We start from the raw sequence: 10,444 nt of genomic DNA on the forward strand, positions 1-10,444 counted from the left end.
GTACACCGGCATAATTAGCTGTTGTTGTTTGTTGTTACTGTTTAGTTTAATGTTCATGTCTATCACATATTATGAGTACATCGTCGGATGTACAATAATTGTTATCATCAAATAGAGATTTATTGTTCCATCTCACACAGCCGCCAACTCTAAAAATATAGGTTTTTTCGCCTCCCGTCGGTGCCCGCGTCGGTCCGCCTCGTCTCCGATGGCCTTAGGGCCATGGAGGCGTGGTGGATCTAGGCCCTTGCCGCTCGGAGGAATCCTTTTTTATATTTTTTTTGAGTTTTATTAGGGTCTGTGTGTTGCTCAAGAAGGCGAGACAGTGTCGGTTCTTTGAAGATGAAATAAGGTTTTTCCGTCGAGGCCCTGTTTCGGTGGTGCACCTAGCATCGTCAATGGAATTGTGAAGGTGTGTCTCCAGTGGATCTGCCTTTGGTGGATTTGTTCGCCGTTCGTTTACGTTCGTGTGTCTTCAGGCTGGATTCTTTCGATCTATATTATTTTTATCGACGATGGTTACTATTCTGATGCGCTGGCCCTATTACTATTGATATAAACAATCCCACTTCAATGCACCATTACTATTTCATCCAAAAAGAATTCGTTTGCAAATCTTTTGAAAAATCTAAGAAAAACTTTTGAATTAGTTATTAATCTTTTGAATATTATACAACAATTTCACCGTCTATGTCACGTTAAAATCAACAATTATACCATATATGATAGTGTTAAGCTGATGGAGGCATCATCCAAGGACATCGGCCCCTACAACTTTCTTAACTTTATACTACACTGAGCATGTGCGTTCTTTTAATTGCAAAAACCAAGGAAGTGTGTTTTCTAAGATAAGGAGTGTTTTGAATTCTTCTGGCTTTAAAACATTTATGTATGATATTTAACGTACGGGCATTTGTACTAGTTGTATTTAGAGAGAACTAGACTCGTTCTTTTTAACAATAATTATTTATGTACAGAGAAAGTACATTATATACTATACACATGAACATATCTTTTGAAAGTCGTGAACATTTGACTTTTGAATTACATGAACATTTCAATTTCTATTAGTGAATAGTTTTGTGTATTGAATAAACCCTTTTTGTGACTCTCCAACAATGTTTCGCATGGCAAATAATCTAAACATTCTTCTTAATGCACATGAACAAATGTTTAAATGGTCAAAAAAATTGTAGACCTATAAAAAGTACTAATAGTATATACCAGTTTCTATTAAAGTGATATTTTACAAAAGAGATTTTAAAATTAAATATAATTTTGAAAAGCAAAGGAAAACGGTTGAGCTGGCTCATTTGGCCAGTTCGTTTGCACCCCAACAGTGGCAAACATGAGTTCTTCAGCACGAAACAACAATGGGAGCGAGACACCCGACCGAAGAGGAATGAGGACGGCAATATCTTGAGCAGTTGTAGCCCAGCTGATTTGGAGCAAACCAGCCCGAAGGCATGATCAGGTTAGCGGCCCGTTGATGTCCTCACTGCTGACTACAAAGGCCTGAATGTACCCGCGAAACGGCCTAAAAATCCTTGCAAACCCAGAGCCAAAAAGTTTGTATCATGTACCAATGCCCCTGATGATCCGACACAGCTGGAGCGAGCGACATAGCTGAAGTTGGTTCCTCTGTTGTCGCGGCTGATCCAGATTCACAGTCAGGCAGGCAGCACAAGCTCCCATCCCAAGGAGCCGCCACACTTGACATGGGATGCGCCCCGGCGCGTGGCTCCAGTTGAGTGATGATTCATCTCTTCAGGGGTCTTGCCTCGTGAGCTTTTACTGACCCAGCTCGATGGTGCCTGTTATTCGGTGGCTTGCCAGAACATGGGTTGTGGTCGAACCTCGAAGAAGGTGGCATGGTCTCCAGTGTTAGTGTCACCAGTCGCTCGTATCCAGAATTTCGTCGGTCGCCGTGATTCGTGGGTGAGATAATCGTCTAGTTTGGTACTCGGTTATTGCAGAGCAGGCTGTGAAGATCCCCTCGTCACATTGCAACTCACAGGTCAGTAATGTTGCCACAATGTGAGGCTCTGAATTCTTTTTATTTTATGGGTGAGGCTCTAAATTCTGGCGAGGCGACAAGCCTGGGCAATGTCGCTGCAGGTTCGAGAGCTTGCTCCCAGCTATTTATTATTACTAAAATTTGGGCATACAGCCATACAAATGTCTTATCTCATATACATATCCATAAGGTGACAACAGGCACATTTTATCATGCTACATCTTGCATACAAAAGAAGAGCATTACATAAGATAGAGGGGCTTAACATTAATCCCAGATTCATACTATGTAAGAACAGAAGTTATTCCAGCAAGCCATGATCTCAGCCAGCCCCTACTGTTTTTTTTCTTGCCAGTGAAGCCCGACTCAGTGCTACTCGCAGGTAAACCCAGTCATACACGCTGTCAGAGAACGAGAACCAACGAATTCTCCAATTCCTCTTGAACAAGAAGCCACAAAAGACCATCCAGAGCCCGGCTATTAACCCTGTATCAATACCGAGGTAAAATGACAACACATCACTCATGCCCTCATGTTGTTCTTCGGGAGCCTGTGGAGTGATTTCATTTCCTGAACAGTTCCTTGATACAGGTGGACCACAGAGACCTGGGTTGCCAACATAGATGGATGGCTGGTCATCGAGAGTCCTTAACTGGTTCCCAGATGGTATGGTTCCCGTCAGGTTGTTGTATGACAAGTTCAAATGGGTCAATGATGTTAGGGATGCCAAACTTGTTGGGATTTCACCAGAGAGCTCATTATGAGAGAGGTCGAATGATTCGACTGCCCGTAGTTCACCAATAGTTTGGGGGATCATGCCACTGAGATGATTCCAGGACAAGTTTAGGTTCGTTAATGCTACAAGCATGCCAATTTCCTGAGGAATCTTCCCTGTTAATCTGTTGCAGGACAAATCAATGTTCACCATGTACGCAATTCCTGTTGTGTATTCAAGCTGTTGACCCTTTGTGACCACCACCAAACTATCCATATCAGAGGGATCGATGAACATATATGTGGAAGCCAATCGAAAGTGGACAATTTGGAAAAGGGCATCTTGTTGGTTGGGAGTATGAGCCATAGCCACAAGATTCCCAAGTGACAGTGGTATGTCCCCTGAGATGTTATTACTTGCAATGTCTAAATACTGAAGCCCCTTCATCCCGGTGACTTCAACAGGGATACCACCAGAGAACATGTTTGACCGCAACCGCATAAATGCCAAGTATGGTAACTTTGAACCGATCCACGCCGGCAAGCTCCCAGAAAATTGATTGTATGCCAGATCAAGGAATTTCAGCTCTTTAAACCTCTGAAGAAACGACGGAAATTCTCCCGTAATATTGTTGTTATTCAAGCTAAGCATGAAAACATTTGAAGTTTCTGGTGCGTTAGGGCAATCCAGCAATGTCCCATTTAGTTGGTTCTCTGATAGGTCTAAGGACTTCAATTGTTCCAACTCAAACAGGGAGCATGGAATTGCGCCCGAAAATGAATTTTTGAAGAGCATGAGTACTTGCAGCTCTGGTGCTCCAATATCTGATAGCAATTCGCCTGATAGGTTGTTGCCTGAGAGGTCCAAGTAGAGAAGGCTCTTTGGAAGTGTTGGAATGGGGCCAACAAGCTGGTTAGAACTGATATCCAGTAAACTAGCCCCCAATCGACCAAACAAGGAAAATGTGGGAAGCCTGCCAACAATCCGATTTTCCGACAAGTCCAAAATTTTAGCATGGGAAACGGCGTTCCAAAACTCATCAGGAATGGAATCCTGTATACTAGTGTTTGAAATATCAAGAGTACCGAGTGTTGTTTGGCCAATCCATGTTGGAAACTTAGGCCCTAGGATGCAAGATCTAAAGCTCGCAGAAGTTAATTTGAATGGAGTGTTCCATGTGTTGTCAACCAATATAGTTAAGGAATTATTGGAGAGCCACAAGACTTCTAACCTAGTCAGGTTTGTGAAATGGTGTTCAGTGATTGTACCATGGAGATTGTTTGAGTTTAACCGTAACTCCTTTAAATTTGTGAGATCCCGTATACCAACCGGTACCTCTCCAAATAGCTTGTTGTCATTGAGCCGAAGTGTGGACAAGCTGCTAAATTGCTCTAACCGAGCTGGGATTCTCCCTGCCAACCTATTGTGCTGCAAGTGCAACTCTTGTAACTCATCAGTTGGCAATCTATGCAACAATAGATCTTCTATGCCCCCGCTAATGAGGTTATTTGATAATCTGAGCACTTGTAATTTCTTGAGTTTCTTGAAGGTGGATGGCACCTTGCCGAAGAAGTTGTTATTGTCAAGGACCAACGATTGGATGTAGGTCAAGTTTCCCACCGCGGCAGGGATAAGACCCTGAACCCCGCAGCTATACATGGAAAGAATTTTGAGAACAGGTAGATCCCAAGCCAAGTAGTTGGCTCCAACGGACGAGTTAAAGGAGTTGGAGTCGAGGTAGAGGTTTTCTAGTGATGTGAGGTTGGAGTTCAACGGTGGAGGCATAGTGCTCCGAAGCCCGCAAGACTGTAGTTCAAGAAATACGAGGGAGGGGAGCATGTTAACAACATGAGCCCAGTTGACGACGGCGCTAAGGTCCACCTGAGACATGCCAAGGTACTTTAGCTTCCATAGCTGCGAGAGCCATGCGAGATCAGGCGAGTAACAACCATGCAACTGATTTGAGAGATCAAGGATGAGAAGGTTGGAGAGGTTCCCGAGGTGGGGAGGGATCCGCCCACCGAAGTACGAGCCGGAGAGGAGTAGATGCGTTAGGTTCCTGAGGCCGCCGATGAACTCTGGGATGGGCTTGCCGCCGAAGTCATTGAACGAGAGATCAAGGTGCCTCAGATGTCGTAGGGTGAGCAAGGAGGGGTTTATCTCACCTTCCATAGGCCCATCGATGATGTTAGAGCCATCGAGCTCGAGCTTGACGACGTGGCCGGTTCGGTTGCTGCACTCGACGCCTATCCACCGGCAACACTCCTCGCCCCGCCACAACGAGAGATAGTTGTCCGGGTCGACGAGGCCAGCCTTGAATTCGAGGAGCGCGTCACGCTCCCGGGGGATGCAGAGGGTGTCCGGTGGTGGTGGTGGTGATGGGAGTGCGAGAACGGGTTGGGCTAACGAGCTCCGGAGGAACCACGTCGCTAGGAGGAGGATCACCAAAGCCTGGAACGGCTGTCTTGGCATGGCCATTATAGCTTGTGTGTTTGCAGTCAGTGTCTTGTGTAGTGGCGATGCCTATATTTAAGGACCCATCGGTTAGGTTAGGTCGTTCCGATCGTTAAATAAGTCAGTGAGTACTGCATGTCGGCACGACGATATCTGTGGTTCATCGTACGTACTGAGTCTCCACAACTAGACTACCACCCAGTTTTAGCGCCTACAAATTCCACAACGAACGACTGGTATTGAATCAAAGTCGTGCAGAGTCGAGTGCGATGGGAAATTCAGATCAGAGCACTCACGCAGTGCTCATACTGCATGCATGTCGGCAGCTCACGTCCATTTCCAAGGAATTTGGTATGGCATACCTAAACAGAGTTTTTTTCTTTTTTACTTTTTACAACAAGAATGACACACGCTTCCTCTCTCTCCCCTACTACGCACGACTCCGGCGGCGATCCTCACCGCCGGCGACCCCAGCGCATGGGAGGACGTGACCATCGGGGGCGCGTGCATGTGCCCCTACGGGGCGGCCATGTACCGCCGCGGTCGTTCGACCCGGGGATTCTCGGCTCCAAACCCGGGTCGCGGCCTGAGGAGAGCGGTGCGACCACGGTCCATGAGGGCCCGGGTGCTACAGGGCACACGTGGCTAGGGGTGCGATATACACACCCACCCCTGCCCTGTCTCCCATTCCAGATCTCGATTCATTTCTCGGGCACTTCTGGGACACCTCTAAGGTTTTGCCTACTAGGGTTTCCTCCTCCTTCGGTTGGTGGGAGGGGAAGGTGGGAGGAGACCAGAGATCCTTCACGCAGGTTGTTGCCTCGCCACCACGAGCGCAGGCCATGGCGGGGCGAGAGGGTGGCAACCGCATCAATAGAGGGGATGGCGGCGGGGAGGGGCGATTCGGGCGTGGTGGTGGTCGATTTGGGCGAGGTGGAGGTCGCGACCGTGGTGGCCGCAACTTGGTGTGGATGCGTGACAACGATGATGACGACCAAAATTCATCCAACATGGATCCGTGCCACGGATCATTCGACAAGGCGAGGTGGGAAGCAGCGGCTATGGAGCAAGGAGGTGGCCGCGGATCTGAGAAGTGGGGCGACAACAGCAACAATACCGTGGCTGGTGGAGCCGCGGGTGGTCGACAACAACAAGATCTACGACAGCAACAAGGCGCTCACCAAGCTCAAGAGTGTCGTCATCCCACACCCAGCAAGAGGAACGCCTCCCCACTAGTGGGAGGTGCTAAGGTTTGCGTTACTTGCAAGGAATCTGGACACCTGCCTGCTTATTGTCCACGCGTTGTTTGTGGTAGATGTGGTAATCATAGTCACCTAGCCTCTGTGTGTAATATTGTTCTTCCTTGGGAATGTGTGGTTTCCAAGCTAGAGGGAAGGGGTTCTTTTACATCCATGATCAGAGCACTCCGAATCAGACCACAGATAGGAATAGATTCATTGGCATATCTGTTGTGGAAGGGCACGCTTGTGGGAGGCAGTTGGAAGAGTTCTTCAATGCTTATGTTAACACAAACTGGAGATGCTCTGCTAGATCCATTGGTCCAAATACGTTTGTGATGAGATTTCCTTCACCTAGAGATGTAGACAAGGCTTGCTTTGCTGAGAGTATGAATGTTAAAACTTGCGGTGTTGTCATAAATCTAAGGAAATGGTCTGAATCTGTGGGTGCCAAGGGTATACTTAACATTGTTTGGGTCAAAGTTAGCAATATCCCTCTGGACAAAAGACATGAATAAAATATTGCTTATGTGGGGGGTGACTCTGGAAATTGATAAAGCTACCATTAACAGACCTGAGTCTGTGAGGATAAAATTGGGATGTAGAGATGCTGAAGATATCCCTACTTCAGCAGAAGGAGTGTGGGGGGGGGGGGGCATTTCTATGATTTTTTTCTTCTCTGTGGACAAGATCCTTGTGAAAAATCCACCTAAGGAAAAAGTGAATGTGCAAATGGAGACTAAAGGGGGGACCTCCCCAAAAAGGGCTAGACTTAATGGGAACAAACGCCCAGAAGGGCAAAATGCTTCTTCGTCTACTATGGAGGGGTCTTCGGCTCCCCTGGCACGGCTAGAGGAAAAAATATGAAGAATATGAGCTTGGAACCTGTTAAAGAAAATGAGGAAAATGAAAAGAATCCTAAAAATAGTGATGAGATCCAATCAGAGGAGGAAAGTGAAGAAGTGGATGACATGTTACGCATAGATGCTATGGCTGCTGAAGCAGAAAATAATCAGTTGAGGGAAAATGAAAAATTGTCCCCTGAAGTTATTTCTTATGATAAGATTGTGGTGAACACGATGCAAATTGTTCCGAGTCCTGTGATTGGCAGAAAATTTTCCTCTTATCTGGATGCTTGTGTTGGAGAGCCTATTGTAAGTGAACTGGAGCATGATGACAATTCTTGTCAGAAAAAAGATCAAACTTACTATGTGCAGTCACCTGTCGCATCCACTGAATTTGTGGATGTAATTTCTACCCCTCCTTCTGTAGAGGAAGTGCAAACTAGATTTACCAAGAGGACAGCTAGACTCAACATGGAACACGTGGGCGTCAGGGCTGAGAAGATGGCTAAAAAGAGAAACCTCCAAGGTAATGAAATACTCTGTGGCAATTCTTTTGAGGTTCTTTCGAATATGGAAATCATTTCCGCCGCTTCGCAAATGTGAGTGAATATTCCTGATGATAATTTTTCTGTTATTGATGTCATTAGAGAGCTTGAGAAATCTAGACCCAATATAGCTAAGAAAATTAATAACAATGAGATACAACAAGAGAATGTGCTGTTAATTACTAATGTTGCGGGAGAATCATCTCCTTTAAACACATCTTCGGGGGTGAGGGGGACCTGGATGAGGAAGGATTCAAAATTGTCAAATCTAGGAAAAGAGAAAGAAAGAAAGTTAATGTGGTGATCTCTAAACCTTTGACTAGAAGCCATAACCAAAAATTGAGTGGAGTTGCAGGTAAGACCATGGATCCTGGTAAACGTGGCAACAAAACTCAATCCCCAAAACATAAGAAAAGATGATTTGTCTCTTTTGGAACTGTAGGGGGATTGGGAAGACAGGCATGGCTACATACTTGGCTGATTTGAGTAGAGACTTCAAACATGATTTTATAGGCATTCAAGAGACTATGAAAAAGGACTTTTCCTCTAAGTTCTTGAGGAAATTTGATCCTGGGGATAACTTATGTTGGAATTGGATACCTGCTGCAGGAAAGTCTGGGGGTATTGTTTGTGGGGTCAAGAATAATTGTTTTGATATCAAAAACTGTGTGGCTGGCAAGTATGTCATGAAGCTTGAGATATGGGATAAATGCATTAAATCTAGTTGTTGCATAATGATGGTGTATGGTTCTGCTCATGAAGAATATAAGGTGGAATTCCTTACTGAGCTGTCAAATATGTGTGGTAATGTTTCATGTCATTATTGGGGGAGACTTTAATATCTTGAGGTTTACGAACGAGAAGAATAAAAGGACCAATCTGGGTCATTCTTTAGACCTGTTTAATTCCATTATCAACTCCCTCTCTTTAAGAGAAGTTGATATGAGTGGTGGTCAATATACTTGGTCTAATAACCACCATAATCTAACCCTAGAAAAACCGAACAGGGTGCTTATGTCCAACTCTTGGGAATGTCTTTATCCCTTTACTTTTGTCAGGAAGATTGTGAGAGATATCTCATATCATTGCCCTTTGATTTTAAATACTGATGATAATATTCCCACTATTTCAAAAAATAGGGGTTTCAAATTCGACTTAAATTGGTTGCAAAATTCTGATTTCTTACATCCGGTGGCCAAGATATGGTTGAGACCTGTGTGTTAAAGGAATCCTATTGACATTATGAATATCAAGTTAAAAATATTTAAAAAATTATTTAAAGGCTGGGGATCGAACAATTTTGGTATGGCTAGAAAAACAAGAAAGTGGTTGAGAGAGGAGCTTGGACATCTAGAAAGACTGCAAGAAACTGATATTCTAACACCTGAGTTGTATTGCAAGAAAGTTGACCTTTCGGTCGAATTAAATAACCTCTTAATTGAGGAGGAAGTATCATGTCTACAAAAGTCTCATGAAAACTGGTTGCTTAAGGGTGATAGTAATACTGATTATTTACAGAGGACTATGAATGGTAGGAGAAGGAGAAATACTATTTTTTTCTCTTAGTTGTGGTGATATGGTTATTGAAGGGAACAAGGACCTTCTTAAGCACGCTACTGATTTCTATAAAGAGCTCTTTGGCCCTGCCCCTGGAAACTTGTGTGGGATAAATAGTAACATGTGGAAAGAACATGCGAGATTGAATGAGATAGACAACTTTATTCTCTTGAGACCTTTCTCGGATACTGAAATTAAAAGTGCTTTATTCTCTATGAAGCATAACAAAGCTCCTGGTCCTGACAATATTCCAATCGAATTCTTTCAATATTGTTGGGGTGTGGTGAAAAATGATGTGATGTTGCTCTTTGACTGGTTCTATGAGAATAAAATTGATGTGGGTAGGCTTAATTATGGTATTATCACATTACTCCCCAAGGTGGTTGGGGCTGATAAAATCCGACAATTCAAACCTATATGTCTGCTCAGATGCGTATATAAGCTGATTACTAAAGTACTTACTATCAGACTTGAACCTTTTGTTGATACTTTGTTTAGTAGACACCAAAATGCTTTTATTAAAGGTAGAGATATTATGGATGCGATTATGTCACTCCATGAGATTCTGCATCATTCATATGCTCGAAAAAAAATTGGGATTGTGCTTAAGCTAGACTTTGAAAAAAAAGCATATGATAAAGTAAACTGGGATTTTTTGCTAGTGTCATAAGAAAAGAGACTTTAATCCTCAGTGGATCGAATGGATTAGGAAGATTTTTGTGGGGGTACAGTGAGTGTGAAACTGAATGATGAAGTAGGAAAATATTTCCAAAGTGCCAAAGGGGTGATATAGGGTGATCCCCTTTCCCCATTCCTGTTTAACTTGGCAGCTGATTGCTTGACTAAAATGGTACTTAAGGCTCAGGAGAATGGCCTTTTTACAGGGCCGGCAACTGATTTGGTAGTACATGGGGTTGCTATCTTACAGTATGCGGATGATACCATCCTGTGTTTCGAGGATAACCTGAGAGATGCGCTTAATATCAAGTTGTGGCTATATCTTTTTGAAGTCATGTCGTGGTTGAAAATTAAATTTCTGAAAAGTGAGATTTTTTCAGTTGGGGCTAATGATG

The 10,444-nt window shown here is 44.1% G+C and overlaps 1 protein-coding gene across 1 annotated transcript; it reads right to left on the reverse strand.

Annotated features, from left to right (window-relative positions):
* Nucleotides 1-2,266: 2,266 nt before the first annotated feature.
* On the reverse strand, nucleotides 2,267-5,214 carry LOC123399252 (receptor-like protein EIX2). Its single transcript, XM_045093674.1, has one exon. The coding sequence runs from the start codon at nucleotides 5,208-5,210 to the stop codon at nucleotides 2,340-2,342; it is 2,871 nt and encodes a 956-aa protein (XP_044949609.1). The 5' UTR covers nucleotides 5,211-5,214; the 3' UTR covers nucleotides 2,267-2,339.
* Between the last annotated feature and the right edge of the window lie 5,230 nt (nucleotides 5,215-10,444).

Source organism: Hordeum vulgare, chromosome 5H (genome assembly GCF_904849725.1).
Source record: "Hordeum vulgare subsp. vulgare chromosome 5H, MorexV3_pseudomolecules_assembly, whole genome shotgun sequence".
Lineage (NCBI taxonomy): Eukaryota > Viridiplantae > Streptophyta > Magnoliopsida > Poales > Poaceae > Hordeum > Hordeum vulgare.

Bases quoted from the DNA above. Each gene is read 5' to 3' on its own strand.
- LOC123399252 (XM_045093674.1), bottom strand. From the start codon at position 5,210: ATGGCCATGCCAAGACAGCCGTTCCAGGCTTTGGTGATCCTCCTCCTA.